At 41.8% G+C, this 17,561-nt stretch overlaps 1 protein-coding gene across 4 annotated transcripts in view; it reads right to left on the minus strand.

Moving 5' to 3' along the window:
- CADM1 (cell adhesion molecule 1) overlaps nt 1-17,561 on the minus strand; it is a 318,915-nt gene that overhangs the window by 49,867 nt on the left and 251,487 nt on the right. For all 4 annotated transcript variants that reach the window (XM_057316975.1, XM_026505712.4, XM_044386632.3 and 1 more), the window contains exons 2-5: nt 15,844-15,990; nt 14,106-14,258; nt 7,637-7,774; nt 5,397-5,555 (exon numbers count right to left, since the gene is read on the minus strand). In XM_057316975.1, coding sequence (XP_057172958.1) covers nt 5,397-5,555; nt 7,637-7,774; nt 14,106-14,258; nt 15,844-15,990 — 597 coding nt within the window. The remainder of the gene's footprint in view (nt 1-5,396; nt 5,556-7,636; nt 7,775-14,105; nt 14,259-15,843; nt 15,991-17,561) is intronic.

Genomic DNA, 17,561 nt, shown 5'->3' on the forward strand with positions numbered 1-17,561 from the left:
TCAAGAGCTGGGGATTCACCTCAGTCCAGAGTGAGGTTTGCCCACTTTGCACAGCGATCTGAATTTCATACTGAGGGTCACAGCTCTTCTTTGAAATCCCAGCTTACGTCGCTATGTGTTGCCACCTTGATGCTATTTAAACAGTTTTCTTTTAACGCTTAGACAGTGAACTGTTCTCCTTTAAACAGGCTTTTATTTGACAAGAGTACGTTCCTTCAGATCTGAACCTCCAGTAACCGTGCTACAATTGGACCACGCTCCGTTATCATCAACCGTGTTGTAAATTTGAGCAACGGCCACGTACGCAGACATGCAGAAGAAAAAAAAAATGCACAGAAGGAATTTAGGGTTATATAGCTCAGAACATTAAAAGGCAAAACTGTTCTCTGCCTAACATCTAAGGCAGGAGATCTTTGAATTCCAGCTTCTGCACGTAATTATTTTCTGTTTTAAACATTGAGCTGTGTGCTGCTGCCGCCGTAGCCTTGCGGACTCTCACAATGAAAGCCAGACAACTAAGAGCCCTACTGTATGTTCTTCATTCCCAGCAACGTTCCTATGAGAAAACCTTATTAATGAGCTTGCAAACGAGCACCCAACAGGGAAATGTCACAAACAAGAGCGGCTAATGCCCCAGAAAATCAAATAACTGAACACTTGGCTGATTGTGGTGCCTTTCATATTTATAATAAAAAAGGGGGGGGGCTTTAATTCACTAATTCTGAAGGGGTCAACACCTTGCTGAACAAAACAACTCATTTATTTATGTTCAGAAATCTCCAGATGATAAATTACATTGATGTTAATCACTTCAATGCATACTACACAATTAATATCTGTACTCACCATGAACTTAAAGATTATTAAAAGTATGACAGCATACACATCTGGCTGATTTTTCACATAATTGGGCACAACAATTTCTCCTGGTACCACAAATAAGGGTCCTAACAAACAAACACTGCAAAATTCTGTGTTCAATTAATTAGGACTTAAATCCACAAGACAAAAGCAATTCCAAGTTGTAGCTCAAGCCTTGTCTGCTACACAATATGGTAGCTCTCCGTTCTGCCACTCCTCTTTTCCCCGACTTTTTAAAGGTAAGCCGTTTAACGATATACAATGTAGGTCTTTGTTATTTCCTTTTTAAAAGGTATCTTCTTAAAAGAACATAGTTTATACAGAACTCAAATCCATTGTCTGTCAGGTTACCCTGTTCATATGCTGGTTAATAGCCATAGGTCTTAGATGAGGTAGAAAATGGTTTCCAGAAGGCTTCACGTAGCAAAATGGGCCAGGATTGAACCAAGTGAGTATAATGAATACCAATTCCAACAGGTTAGAGTTCCCCCAAGGTAGTCTTATCTACTCAGAGAAGAACTGCTCTTAATCTGAGGTCCATGGGCCAGTTTAGTATTTCTTGTTGATATAACCTAATGCTTATAAATGATACTAAAAAATCTTTTTAGGTAGCAAAGGACATTAATAGTTATGTATTTATTTTGATGTTTATTAAACATAACTCACATAGCAAAATAAAATTCCTAATTTGATATTTTTTCACAGGTCTTTGTTAGGGAAAAGCAATACAGTGACTTAAAGACAAGCTCTAAATGAGGTAAGAGTATAGACCACCTGTGGATACAGGAAAACTGGTCCTCAAATAAATGAAGTTAGGGTAACTCTGTAGGATAAACAGACTCCTTAAACTGGAAGCAAAGTGTAATGGATACGTGATTTTGTTCATCTTCTCCAGGTCTATGGGATTTTTAAAGGAGTTTTTAAGAAGGTTAAGAACTGCTGATGCTAAGGGTTTGGGCCAATTACAAAATGAGGGTCCAGTAGTCCTCACAGAGTATCCAAAATGATTCCACATCCATGCAGACTGGCTGCTGAATCTCATGGATTTAAGTATCTCTTCTCATTGCCATCAAGACGCCGTGCTGCTTGTCTGCAGAGAGAGGGCCATGAGAGGGATGGAGCTGAACCACTGACAATGGCCAAGGACCAACAAAGCCTTAGCGCCCAGAGTCTGAGCGCCTTAGGCATTGGAGGCAGGGGGCTTTTTTGTTATTGCACAGCTGCTGGTGTTGAGGAGAGTAAAGCTGGCAGGAAATGAGGGAGACGATTCCAGTCGTGTCTGGAGGAGCTACTTAAGGAATTCCTAGCCGACTCCGCCAAGTCGTTCGTAGTGCTCCAGGAATGGAGGGTAGGGAATCATCATTTTTTTTAAACATTTTATTTATTTATTTGAGAGAGAGAGATTGAGAGAACGAGTGGGAGGAGGGGCAGAGGGGAGAAGCAGACGCCCTGCTAAGCAGGGAGCCCAATGTGGGGCTTGATCCTAGGACCCTGGGATCATGACCTGAGCCAAAGGCAGATGCTTAACCAACTGAGCCACCCAGGCGCTCTGCCAGGTGACTTTCTTGAGCACTGAGTCTTATTTAAGATGCCAAAGACGACTCTCAATTCCCATTCAGATTAAAATAATGGTTGGTGACTCTTAACCTTCTTTTATGTAAAAAGACTTTCTCTTTACATACATTCTGAAAAATGAGGTATCGAGAAGAAAATGCCTGTGTGGCTCACTTTAGATAAAAAACAAAACCAAAAAACAATAATCTCCCATAAAAAGGTGCTGAGTAAGGGACAGGTGAGGGTAGGCAGGGAGCGACAGGAAGGGGGCTCTGTAACCAGGCTCACAGAAACCCCAGATGTGGAGACATATTAGACAAGATATTAACCAGAAAGAAGGAAATATAACAAATCTACCTTGTTTGTTCTAAATATAGATATTTTCATAATATTTACAAATCCGCCTTGTTTGTCCTAAATGTTATAGATGAGGTATTTACCAAGTTCCCCGTCAGAGACCCCTCTCACTCTAGAGAGCTTTCCTTTCTGTTCTCATCTTCCCTTAAGAAACTTTCACTTCCTTCACCCTATTGCCCGCGAGATTCATTCTTCAGCTCTGTGAGACAAGAACCCTGCAACAGTGCCACGTTAGAGTAAAAATGATCAATAGATGTGTCTATGTTTTTGGAAGGCACTGGTTACTTCCCTGTAGTTGACGGCTAGCAGTGCTCTAAGACTGAAGTCAAATGGATTCAGATATGGAACTTTATTCCTTGTTCTTAGAAGGACAAATCTCTCTTGAGTCTACAGAATATGGAAGACAAGGCTTATAAAGATCATTATCAAGTCTTCCAAGAGGTAGGAGGCGTAGTGCTTTAAAAATTTTGCATTTGGGAGTGAGTGTAATTTCATAGGTGGGTGGGGCTATATTCTATTTGGAATATACTCTGGGGATACTGCAAGAGTTTAGGGGTGGGGACTGGGTGAATGTCTACTCAGGTTTCACAAAGGAGTTAATGTATTATTAAAGCTAATGGGCCCCTACAAGGAAAGTTAATGGATATTAAGTTTGCTTAAATGAATTACATATTAACAAAGTCACAAGAAATCTACTATCTGCCAATTTAGATAATATCTGATCATTTCTGTTTTCCCATTATAGGGACATTACACCACAATAGTTTTAGTGATATGAAAATTATAAGCATGATGCCCATAATGAAGCTACATAATGATGGAGATGAAATGAATTAACAAGAAAAACCTGCATTATGTAATGTTAAATTGAGCCAAACTCACAGAGTAAGAAAAGGCTAGAATGGGATTAGTGCCTTAGAAGCAACTTTTTACCACAAGGTGGAGAAGCGATTAGAAGCCACTTTTTACACCTTTCCCTGGCCCCTGTTTTGCTCAGTCAATGTATACACGTGACAGAGATTGTAGTGGGCCGAACGGTGGCCCTCAAAAGACATGCTCACTTCTTAGCCCCAGAACCTGCGAATATGGCCTTCTTCAGAAAGAGAAGTCTTTGCAGATGTAATCAAGTTCAGGATCTTGAGAGGAGACCATTCTGGACTACCTGGGTGGGCACTAACTCCAACAACAAGTGTCCTTTTAAGAGACACACGGAGAAGAGGAGAAGGCCGTGTTAAGACAAAGCAAGAGACTAGAAAGATACGGCCACAAACCAAGGAGTATCTGGGGTCCCCAGAAGCCAGGAAAGGCAAGGAAAGCTCTTCTCCTAGAGCCTTTTGAGTGAGTGTGGCCCTGCTAACACCTCAATTTTAGTATTCTGTCCTCCAGAACTATGAGTGAATAAATCTGTCGTGTTAAGCCATGAAGTCTGTGGTAATTCGTTATGGCAGCCCCAGGAAATTAACAGAAGAATTAACGATGGTAATGCTTTGCCTTTATCAGACCCCTGGTGGTTGCCTTTCCAACCAAACTCTTACACCATTCCCACTATGCACACTCAACTATCACCTGCAATCCTTCAGAGGCTTGGTTACAGAAGCTCTGGTAAAAAAGTGAGAAGTTGACTACCTGGCCACAACTCTGCCACAAGGATAGTTTTGTGCAGAAAACATTTTGGCAAGCAGAAGAGTCCATAGAAGAAATAAGGAGAGTGTCTTTAGTTCACTGGGCACAGTGAGGAGACAACCTCACTCCCCATCATCTAGCTGTTACTGATGAAACCACTGAGATTGTGGCACCAATCTCAAAGAGTTCCACTTTTAAACTCACTGCTATACTTTCAGCTAAAAATGGAAGAGAACATGCAATTTAAAACAAAATGCTGATGGAGAATGGGAATAAAAGCCCCTCTATAAAAAATATTCAGCACTTCTGCTGGGGCTAAGAAAGTGGAAGGAACTACCCTTGGTTGTGAAGCTAACATAGAAATGATTATAGTCAACATTCATAAAATGCAATTAATTAAGTCATGTGATAGAACAGATTGGAATCATTTTAAAGTTTTACATTTGGGTTAAATGTAGTATTTTGAAAATCCTCATTGGCACTCTGTAGTATGGCAGTGTTTCAGTAAAATAATCCTTTGATTATTTTACTACTAAGACAACAAGATACAAACTCTATCATATGTATTCAACAAATGGCTTCTGAAGTGTTTTAAGCAACTGCGACGCCATGCCCTCAGGATAACACGCTCAGGTACTGCTATGATTTGAACGAGTGTGTCCCTTGCTCCCCCAATTCCCATGTTGAAATCCCAATGCCCATTGGGATGCTATCAGAAGGCGGGGCCTTTGGGAGGTGCTCAGGTTGTGAGGGTGGAGTCCTCAGGAATGGGATTAGTGCCTTTGTGAGAGCAGCTCTGGAGATCTCCAGCTCCTTCCGCCCTGAGAGGACATGAACCAGGACGAGGGAGGGCTTTCTCTAGAACATAAGCATGCTGGTGCGCCTTGATCTTGGACTTCCTAGCCTCCAGAATGGCGAGGAATAAATGACTGTTGCTTATGAGCTACTCACTCAGTGCTACTGTGTCAGAGCAGCCCGAACGGACCAACACAGGTACTCACACTGTACTTCAAGGTACCGCTGGGTCTGCAAGTTTCCGGTGACAGCTGGGTGCTCCACCTGACAGATCACCGGCACCCCGTCATCCTCCTTGTGCACCTTCAGCATCAGCTGACTGGTCACGGTGTACATGTCTGACCACTCCTCCACCTCTGATTTGCCTGGGGGACACGGAATATACCAAGAAATCAGAGTTGTGTGAATTCCTATCACCCTGGTTCCATAGGCTCCTCTCCCCGCCTCAACGTTGCTACTCTAATCAAGACGATGGAAGTAACTCAGGATAAGGGTAAGCTGTGGGTAGGTAACGGTGAAAATGATAGTTTTCTACTTTCCAACCTTGCAGGAGAGTATGTAAGATGTATTTCTACTCCACATAATAGATACTATTTTGATTTAAATATATTACATATGTTGTCTTCTATCTTAAAACCTCCCACAAAAAGGCAGCTGAAAGTTGAACCACTTTGCCATCTGACTGCTTATGGCATTCTGGAGGAGGAAAAGAGAAGTGCTTTTCACCCCTACCACCATCTGAACTTGAAACATCTAGTAGGCTGTCATGTGGTTTAAGAATTCCAGGACATCATCCAAATCCCCGAAGTAATTCAATCAGGCATAGAGATATAAACAACCCCCTCTGCCCACCCCCATCAGCAACAATTAAGAGGGAAAGTAACTAAATGGATTTACATAATTGAAATTGTAATTGAAATGTTTAAACTCTGAGACTTTTGGAGACCACAAAAAAAAAAAAAAAAAAAAAAAAAACCAAAAAAAAAAAAACCAAAAAAACAAAACAGTGGCAGTGGGTAGAGCAAAGTAAGATAGAGGCTTTGGGCCAGATGGGAGACACATCCAAGAACACCCAGAAAAGAAGGGAGGAGGCTTCCGGATGGGATGAATAGGCCAAGGCGGCCCCTTTCCCGAACTCAGCACTCCCCGGGCCATGGCGCACCATTAACTTTCTTTTAATGTTTTGTACTTATCGGTACGCATTTAATGGCTCAATTCACTTAGAAAAGCAGAGGGGAAATGAGAAACTCCTTCCTTCCAAAACCATACCTAGGAAATAGGAGATTAAAACAGAGCAAGCTTTTTGAAACTTAAGCTGTTATATATAGATTTATCTGTTTCTAGATATAGATTTTTATATCCCCTTTCTAAAAGGCCTTATTCTTTTCTTCCTGGCACTCTTGATTTATTCAACAAGCACACACCAAGCACTTACCTTGGCCCAGATACCAGCTGCTTGCTTTACAAACATTCACTCATTTCATCTGCCTAAGAATTCCATACAATCTGTAATATTAATATCCCCATTTTAGCAGAAATGGCTAAACGCAGCTGGCGTTTCTGTCAAATGACCAGAGCTGTTTGAACCCTGGGTACTACTTGCAAGGCAGCCCTGGGAAGGAAGGGGTAGGAAGGCCGACACACAAGTTTTAACTCAGGATGACTGACACAGGAGGGTCAACCAGGGGATAGGCTGTGGCCAAGGCGCTGGCTAAGGGGGCAGAAATCTGAGGGTACAGGAATCAAACCTGGGGCGGCCTAGGCCTAGGGAGAGAGGATGGGGAACAGCATTAAAGGAGTGGCCTGCACCGCCATCACTAACTGCAAACTTTGCAAAAGAGCAGGTTAGTGACACGTGCACGTGAGTTACAGATTCTAAGAGAAAGGGGGGGGGGGTGCCCGCAAATCCACAATTAGGATGCAATCCTTTCCGCACTTAACACACCTGCCCCTACAGGAATGCACAGAGTCAGCCAGCTGAAAGTGCAGTAATCCGTGTTAGAATGACTTGGAATTCACCATCAAGACTGGTAACTTTTTTTTTTTAATGTCTAACATGAGAATTTGGGGTGCTGACCCACTCTAGGTCACAAGGTGAATGAGAACTGAGGGACAACACAGACACCCGGAGTTCGGGGGACACCTCCAACAGTGGTTCTTCCTGGTCTGAAGAGTTCTAGCTCTTTCTGAGCACCGGAGTAAAAATCTAGCAACACCTATCACCACAAACCCTCAAACCACAGGCGGAGGACATGCATTAGATTCGATGAAATGCCTTTACGCTCTGGCTTCACGAGCGTTTAGTAATGGATCAGGAGCCCTATCTAAGTGGATATTTTTGGTTTAGGGGCATGTTTGGCATTCATCTTTAATTTCCCCCAAGCTGTGCCCCTGCTGGAGTCAGGGGCCCGCCCACTAATGCCGGACAGGGCAGGCTGCACCTCACCTTTTAGCTCCTTGTTCCCTTTGAACCACCTGATGGTCGTGGCTGGTTTGCTGGCCATGGCGGTGCAGTTGACTTCAATCTCCTCGCCTTCCACCGCGGTGTCTTTCTGGATATCGATCATCAAGTTGCGCGGTGGGACTACAAATTAAACACAGAATCCATTTCCGCACGTAGCCTTCTTTTCATTAGAAACTCTCACTGCTACCAAACGGAGGAGACAACTAATGGACATTCCTGATGGGATTTTAAAACGAACTGCCACCGGAGGGAAAAAGAAGTACAAAGTCATCATCGAAGAGTGTGAATTATGTGGAAGTTGTTAATTCAGAATTTCTCTCCTGAAGTTATCTTACAAAATGCCCAGCCTCCCACTCCTAAGTCATCAGTGACCAAGTTATAACAATAGTGGTATTAGTTACCCATCGGTTATTAGAAAACCGACCAGAACACAGATCTAAAAGTGAGATGAGTACACACTAATGAATTTATCTTCCTCATTGGGAAGGATCTGGAAGGGCTACCTGTCCTTAAACTTATCCCTTGGATTTCAATCTTCATATGAAAGATTCCAAAGACAACCAGCAAAGATCAAAAACGTCAAGTCTCTCAAAAGAATCGCTCACCATAAACACACACGGAACACACGGACAACTTGTGCTTCAGAACCAGTTCTATTCAGTTAAAATTATCCACAGAGAACCAGGATACAATCAAGATCTCCAATGGATGGCACAGTAATAAAATCTACTGGATGGAAAGATGCGGTAAGATAGGATATGCCAGTTAATTTGCAGCAATTTTCCCATGTCCTGAAATCTAATGCTCCAGATTTTAGAAAGCAAAGATGAAAATGACTATTTAGTGCCTGCAAGACCATTTTATATGTCAGAATTAAAACCACTCTCCTTTAAGCATATTAAGCATATGTAATAAGATGGAATAAAATATTTGGGGGCTAAAGTGAGGAATATCAAATCCAGAGTAGGTAGGGTGCTGGGGATGGTGAGAAAACATGTTATCTTTTATGAAACTCAGTTGACACATCAGGTGCAACCTTACTGCAAGATGGAGCTTCTTGAAATAAAAATCAGTAAGAATACGGAATTCAGCAGACTGAATCTCAGACTCTGTGCCCTGACCACCATGAATAAGCAAAGACAGTTCTGAGCCTTATGATTAATAAGTTTCTCAACTCAGAAGAGAAACAAGAAATTAAATATGTATAAACATGCCATCCTGATGATCAAGTTGAATAATAAATCTCTGATACCACTTCAATAAATTATGGGATTAAACCACGTATTTGGGATTTCCAACTGTTTGAGTCCAATGTAAAATTCCGTGTACAGGAAGACTTTTACATGGACTTGAAGCACTTGAAAATTCCTACAGAGAACGATGGAAAAGGAAAAGGAAAAATGGTGGGCTGCATATGTTTCTCAGCAAGACAGCGTGTGGGGTGTGTGTGTGCAGGAGTGACTATTAGAGCAAAAGCGGGCCTCTTCTTTGTTCCCTGTGTAAAAGGAAAAGAACACATTTGTTCAACTGGATGTGTTGCCAAAGGGATATGGCCCAAATGAGTAGTTAAACATGGCAGAGAACTACCCTCGCTTACATTAAAAAAAAAATAATAAGCATAAAGAGAGATCGTCTAACATCCAATTTGGAGTTGCACATCTGCCAGTGTTTTAAGAGACACAGAAAGGCAGTGACAAAAGTATATGGGACGACTTCAGCTAGCTATTTCCTGAACGTAGATATTCGTGCCAGATGACAATCAGCATGGTTACAGATTTTCATCACACACACCTAGAGAGCTGATAGGGAATACACACAAAGACTAGATGTTTTGGACCAACAAGTACTACCAAATTCTGAGTGCAGTAGCATAGGGATATTGAAACAAAATGCTATTGTTAGAGCAAATGTCAGAGGAAAAGATTGCCCAGGCCTGAAGAAAATAAGATCTCGGTGAGCTAGGAGGAACAAAGTAAGAGGCAGGAAGACGAAACCACCGAAGAGTAAAAGACATAGGAACGCCCTCCCCCCGCCCCCCACATGGAGGAATGGAAGTCAGACAATAGTAATTCCTGTCAAGGTTCAGGCAAAAATAAAAGTAGAGTGATGGAAATCATTCCTGATGTTGGCATACGCCATGACGCCCAACGGGAAATGGAATTGAGTACGGTAACTGAAGAGATAGTACTCAATTTAAGGAAATTCAAACTGAGTAGGGGAGACTCAGGGAAAGCAATCCTCTTTGGATAGGACAAAGAGGGCAATGGAGTCCATCGGATTCCAGCCTGCTTGTGTAACTTTGGAGAGAAAACTTGCTGGTGACCTAAGAATCGTGATGGGGAGAGATCCCAGAGTTGTTAAAAGATTCCGGCAAGTGTCACTGTCAAGTCTCAATGGCACCCAGCCTCCAACACAGGCTCTGTCAGGCATCTGCGTCCTGTGTGTTCCTGGGGCTCTTTCCCTCACTCTCGCCCTTCTTGTGCTGGGCCTGAAGACAGCTTAGCTCTCCTCATCATAGGCTTTCCCTAACCGCCCCTAGCAGCTTCCCTTCAGTGGTATTTCTCTCTGTGAGATGGAGGTGGTCACGGAGACGACAGTATGCTCTTTCTGCATTACCAACCACGTCTGCTGGTTCAAAGGAAGGAGATGGAAAAGCGCACGTATAAATGAGGCCAGAGGAACACCTACCAATGCCTCTTAGATTTTGTTTGGAGGCTCAGAGCCTGACCAACAGCAAAGACATGCTCTCTGTTTTGGATCACCTATTGCTTGGCATTGTACATGCTGCTTCTTCCTCTCCTACAACAGATACGCTGTCAAGTCCCCTAACCCTTTAGGGGGATGCCCGTACCCGTGCTAGGTCCTCGGGTCATCTTCCCGAAGAGCTGACATCATCTACCTTCATGGCTAAAGTAAACGTGCAGACAACTTGCCACATCTTGGAAAACGGGACCAGCGCAGAAAAATAAAGGACTTGTTTATCACTGAGAAGAGCATCCTGAGAAAGAGCTGAGTGATTTTATTCCAAGTCCACAGTGTTCTCAAGATTGCGGCCAGGATTTCTGACTTTGCTAAGATGAGAAGAAGAAACAGGCAAGGGTACTGGGAGCTGTGTGGTCTGCAAACCTAAAATCAAATCTGATCATGTGAATCACAATGGCTTATTGACATGAGCTATAAAGTTGACATCTCTGATTTTTTTTTTTTTAAGAGCAAGAAAGCTTTGGAAAATATAAACAAGGTGGTTTAAGTCTTCCTGAAAAAAATGGGGCCGGACAAGAAAAACTTAAAGTTTACTTTGGTCTATTAGTTGTACCCCGTTTTTCCCTTCAACTCAACAATGTCTACTCTAATACAAAAGTGATTAGTAAAGTATAAAAATCCATTTGTGGGAAAAATGAATTAAAGCTGCTACTAACTAGAGAATATACTTAAACGTGCTCTACTAAACAGACACATATAAATGTAAAAACTGCCTGCGGCCATTAATGAAAATAACCAAAGATGTATGTAAGGAGGTGCATACAGATGAAAACCTGAATGAAAATCAGAGGGGGAAACACTAGAAAATAGCAAAGAAATGTCAAGGTTCTTCTTAGCTAACCTCAAATCTATAAGAGTGCTCATTACAAACATTACGCCTACAACATTAAAAAAAAATCAGCAATATCAAGATGAGTCACACGTTAATTACAACAAAAGAGGAGTCTTAAAGCTGATCAGTATGTGAAATCTCACTCCAAAACCCTTTGAAGTAATTAGGTTCTCCTGTTCCTGGAATCTTAAGAGTGAACACTAATCTGAGAAGGACAGGACTGTAATAATATTAGCTGCTATTATCAGTAACTATATTTATCTTAAAGCGGTGTACTCTCTTTCTCGTTCCACAGTTTCCACGAATACTGGTATAAAGAAAGTTCTACATTACGATCTAGGGAATCCTAGATCTCACACAAGTGGAAGGAGTGAATGGATATCCTCAAAGGCACCCAAATGCTGGCAAAATATCATCGGCGAGTTTTCAGTTTTTACACAGATCAGATAATACACGTAATAGTAACTAACAAATAACCATCTCTATGTCTTATAATCATGCTGAAATTTTTGCTAAATGCTTCAAACAACTAATAGACACATGCACTAAAAAGAGCATCTTCAACCTATCAAGAAGTTTGACAGCTGTGTAAGTATATATGGAGTCCTTTTCAGAGAACCATAGATAGAAATGAAGATGCTAATAGATCACTCTTCATTCATTAGAATATCTGAAAATTCTAAACCTTAGGAAAAAGGTTTGAATATATGAGTATCAGTGGAAATTGTCAGATTTTGGAATATGAAAGACTCAAACACTGATGACAACAATTTCACTCCGTCAAAGAATCCTAGAGTCAATTCAATGGAAAGAATATTAAATGAATACATAATATCTGCAGAAAGAGCATCTACTGGTATTACTTTCAAGTATGTTTAAGTTAATGCTTCTATACAATACAAGCAGGAACCTATTACTTCTAGAATAATCAGACCTCCAACAGAATTACAGGCATAAATGCCTCTCAAAAGTCTAGTGCTGTCATGCTGACTCCCAAGCACTGGGTATATTCAGTCAAACTGGCCCAATCCAGTGGGTCTATGAACAAATGTACCAGATTTTGGAAACTGATGGGCATTCATTGCTTGTCCACGGCCAGACATACTCCTGAAAACAAAAGATGTGCACCTTCATGGAAAAGTCTCGAAACAGCAGCATTTGGGACTTCACTGAAAACAACCCAGGCTAAAAGACACAAAGGTTGTGAGACAGAACAGTAGGGTCTGTTTTAAAGGCTACGATTCTAGATTTGCACCATGTGCTTTGTAACCCAAGCAAGAGGGCTCATCTCTCTTCTTATCATTTCTTCCTGTGAAAGATAGTCATACTTAAAAGGTGTTGTAGAAAAATTCTCTGAAAACTATAATATTCCATTCCATTGCTGATACTCTTGTGGAAAGACCATAACCAATGGCAGGTCAGTGGGCGGATGGTCAGCTTGAAGTCTGCTTATTGGAGTAAGTCACTGGCTGCACGAACAGTGTTTTCAAATACTTCTGAACAACTACATGGACAGAAAACCTCAAGGCACACATGCAAAATGCCAAAATAAGTCATCCCAATAAAACCTTCCATGCTTTATTATTTCTGCAGGTCTAATAGGGATTAATGCTAAAATTAAAGCAGACACGTACATCTGAAAGTCATCTATCGTTCAACACAGGCCACGTTAGAAATTGCACGGCCTGACGTGAAACAGGACTTCCTAAAATCAGTATTCCTCTTATCAAGAACATGTATGTAAGCACTAGGGACATGTTTTAGTTTAATGAATGAAGAAATATTTTCCCTTTAACAGCTGTGTTTAAACAGAGTAATGAGGCAGCAGCCCTATATGTACATCCATAAATACATACATGTTCACACAACCAAGCAGAAGCGTCCTTCATATTTATCTTTCCTCCTTAATCTTCATATCATTACATCGAAAAGCTGCACTCTGCTGCCTCAAATAGACTTTGATTCATCGTCTTTCTGAGGGTGTAAATCAGAGATCTTGCCTCACGCTATAGTGTATGTCCTTGAAAACTCAGTTTCAAAAATCCAAATCAGCTGCTGTTATGTACTGGTGTACACATTTATCTAAAGGTGACTAATTCGGACCACCTTCAACACAGGAATATCTGCTGACTCTATCAAAATCTAAATATGAAAACTTAGCTACTGGGATTTTCCTGAAAATCACAACCTGGTGATCATAACTGAAGACATTCAACTCACTACAAGTGTCCTTAGCAGCCTGTCAGCAGTCCTTGCTTATTATCAGCCTTCTCTCCCTAGAAGCTCTTAATTCTTTTACGTCCAAAGGTTGCAATTTGTGCAAAGTGTGTGTTCATGGGGTGTGATTTTTACAGCATCATCTAGAGTATGAGCAATACACAAGACAGTAAGTAAAGCCAAAGGTACGGCGAGCAACATTAAATGAGATGTAACTCAGAGGGAAAAATCATTAGACGGATTTTATAAGCGAGCTCTGCCACGGGGTATAGAGGTGGTAGCCCACCTCCTCCTCTCCTGCACAGAAGGGAAAAAAAATCCTGGTTGTTTAGAAGCAATGACATTTCATGTGGTGAGTGATTCATCTGAGGGCTCTAAATTCTCTTGATCTTTGCTTCTGAAGCTTGAGAGTTGAAACCCAAGAGCAGGTGGGATCTATAAAGACTGCTGATTGCCATTCCTTAGAGTGTTTGGTAAAATAGGCTATTTTTAAAATTCAGCAAGATGGGCGGTGATTCTTCCTCAAACAGGTTGGAACAGCAAAATTTACCATTAACCTCTTCCTTGCTGCTGGAAGCCATCTGGTAATAAGGGCCACCCCACTCCGTTTCCCAGAACACAACCCCACACGTTTCTTACCCAGCACTGTGATTGTGGTATAACTTTCCTGTGGCGGGTCAGTGTAGAGCTGGCAAAAGTATCTTCCTTCATCCGAAATTGAGACATTTGTCAGCGACACTTTGAGTTCACTGCTGGAAAAATTCAGCAACTGAAACCTGCTGTCCTTCAAAGCTGTGAACAACACACAGAGGTGGTGATCAGGAGGAAGACAGCAGACAGTCTGTTGTCCTTCCCTAGGGGAGGAGAAAGTTCGGGGACTCGGAGGGCCACTACCGAGAAGAAAAATCGAGTAAGTCTTTGTGCACCTGTTGGGTACTTCTTCATACTTCTTGAATTACTATTTTGGGCTTCTGCAATAACTGCGAGTAGACCAATTTCCTTGTCCAGAAGGAAAGTGACACACACGGGGGCCTATGGGTGTAAGCGTGCATGCAAACACACACACACACACACATGCACGCGTGCGCTCCTTGCTGTCAATTTCCAGCCCTTATTCATAAATTGTTTCAGATTTTCTATCAGAGTTCAGTAAAATGAAAACAGAAGGAAAGTGCAGGCTGTGGGTCCCCACTGTGGGCACTGAAAGTTCAGGGAGTAGGACCTACAGGTTTTTGAGTTGTCTCTACAAATCTGAGGCCTTAATAAAAAAGCAGTTGCAAATTATAAAGACAAAAATCACTATTAGTAATTTCAAAAACAAAATGGAAGTCATTAAAAAACAATCTTCATAGCAAAACAATCCAATTTAACTTGGATGCTCCTTTGTATTTGGTACAGCTGGAGGTGGAGCTGCCCAAAGTCCATGACCTAAGGCCTTCCGAAGCCTCAGACCTGGCCTGCAGTTTTCTAACTGCATTCAACTTCATAACAAGAACCGGATGAGGATAAAGTAGGAAATCAGAGTCACCACAAAAGTCATGTATGTGGGCTTTTTATTAATTTCAAATATTCACTTTTAAAGTCCTTATGTCAATTCTGGCAAAGGCTAGATTCATTTATAATGATAAAAATTCACTCTGAGAATGGCTGGCTCCTCTTCTTTTACCTTCCTTCATCTTCTTAGTCGTTCCTTAGTCTTATCAACTCTTTCCCTAGTTCACGAATGTTCTGGGGTGTTGGGGAGAACAGGGACAAGCAGATGCGAAGGGACATTCCTCGACATCCGCTTTGATTAGGCACCCATGCTCCCAAAGAGCAATTTTTTGAAAGACCCGATTCTTGCTCCGGTTAAAGCTCTGACGTCCATTTGAACCACTTCTGGGATATACAATTAAGTTTCGATAATTACTTTTTGGGATATTACCTTTGGTAAGATTTCAGCAAATGTAACTTCTATGTACCAGAGGCTATGGTGATAGGAGATTTTGGTTTTGTCTTTATAGGCACGCATTGCCTTGGAAACTTCTATCTTCAAACCAAACAGATTACCCTTCAGAATATTATATTTTCCTTGCTTACTCTATTTGAGTTGTTTGTGTCAGCTAAGTATTTGGGGCTCAATTGCAATTCACCTTGAATTACTACAATCAATTCCTATTGCAAAGTAAGACTGCTTTACTTTTAAAAGGGACCATTCAAGGTTTCTATTAAGTAGAAAGATTATGATTGCATGTCTCTTCTTCCGTCTGAAGAATTGACTAAACTTTAAGCATCTAACATTAAATTTAGAAAAGGAGGCCTTGGCAATCTCTTTATCAAGACAACATGTAGGAAAAAGAAAAAGTTGCCACCTAACGTTACAGAGATGGAAACTTACGCCTGAAGTCCCTGAAATAAATGGTCTGCCTGTTGGGATTCAGCAGCTGAATCACAGAGTCGTCACTCTTATTGACTTGGCAGCTGATGGTTGCGACTTCTCCCTCGATCACTGTCACGTCTTTCGTAAACAAATTCTGTCCATTGCCTTAAAAAAAAAAAAGGAGAAAAGAATTTCCATCAGTTAAAATTTGGTTAATGGCTCAGTTAGAACGAGAGACAAGACGCGTATTAAAAAATGGGCACCAAGGGCAACACCAGTGTGGCTCCCATCTTCCTCTGCCGTCCACAAAATGAGTCCGTTAATCCCAGAGAGACCCGGGGCAAAATGCAACTAAGCCTGGGATCAACATGCTCTCAAAAGTCATGATGCCAACGTCCCAACCTCCAGTATCTTGTACCAGTTGAGCAGTGCGTTGGAAAAGGTAAGGAAAGGTCAGAGACCTGACTTTTCTAAGAAGCTGCAGCTCTCGCAAGTGGAGTAGGGGAGAAGCATATACTCAACCTCAGCTCACGTGCCCTTGAGCTAAGCTATTTGGTCGCCTCACAGAAAACTCAAGGGGCTACTTAACAGAAGTAGGGAGGAGGGCTCAGTAAATAATCTCATCTTATTAGTCGATGTCGTCATTCCCAAGGTATAGGCAGTTCAGCTGTTTACTGCGTGGCAGTGAGGACCTACCCAACTAGGACTCTCTGGAATCCCAATAAAATCCTGGGAAGGCTTATAGTTTGGTTTGTTACTCTGCTCGCAGAAACTTATGCCTTCACGACTCACCCACAGCCCCAGGCAGTCCCAAACCATGCCCCTACTGTGGACCACCCCCACCTAGCCATTTAGACATTCTCTTTCAGAACTCGTCAAAAAGTCAAGGCTTTCAGATTCACTGATAGAAGGCTTATTCCCAGATCCGCTCCTTTGTTGCTTCTGTGATTAGTGACAGCAGCCAGGGCCCCTCACAAATGTCCCATATGATCTATAGCACAGGTAGAGAAGAGGAGAATTCAATTCAAAAGCTAAAGATGAAGTAATTGTTGAATGTCCTACTCGCACCCAGCACAGGAGGGGATATAGAAATACAGGGCACTGTCCTGGAGTTTCAAAAGCTCCCATGTGGGTGAAAACTGATACCTAATCTTCCCTTATGGAATAGAACATGTAGAATGGGCAATGGGTATAATGGTCGATCAGGAAGGGGAAGAGAAAGATTGCTTTTTGGCTGTGTGATCTCAAGTAAGATATTTAAAGTCCCTGAGCCAGTTTCTCATTTGCAAAATGGGGACAGTAATTCAAAGCCCTCTCAGAGAGCTGTCGGAAAGACTGAGGAAGGTAATAAATATAAAGCATTTAGCACAGTGTCTAGCTTCCTATAAAACTGAATAAATGGTGGTTGCCATCATCATCACCATCCTCTCTCTAGTTGTCAAATCCCAACATTTATTAGACAACTCCACGTGTTGAGTAGTGTGGATACAAGAATGAAGGCTCCCAGTCCCACTTCCCAAGCTTTCTAGGTTAATTATAGATCAGGGTGGTTCATTCACTCCCCCTACCAAAACAAACAAATGAAAACAAAAGAGAAGCCCAAAACCCAACTTTGTCACATTTAGAAACAAAGGTCAAAGATAAATACTATCGCGTGCGCGCGCGTGAGAGCGGGCACGAGCGCGTGCATAAATAGAGACACAATTAGAGTAAATGGAGGATTTCCACCTGCTATC

This window comes from Ursus arctos, unplaced genomic scaffold (genome assembly GCF_023065955.2).
Source record: "Ursus arctos isolate Adak ecotype North America unplaced genomic scaffold, UrsArc2.0 scaffold_22, whole genome shotgun sequence".
In the NCBI taxonomy this organism is placed as follows: domain Eukaryota; kingdom Metazoa; phylum Chordata; class Mammalia; order Carnivora; family Ursidae; genus Ursus; species Ursus arctos.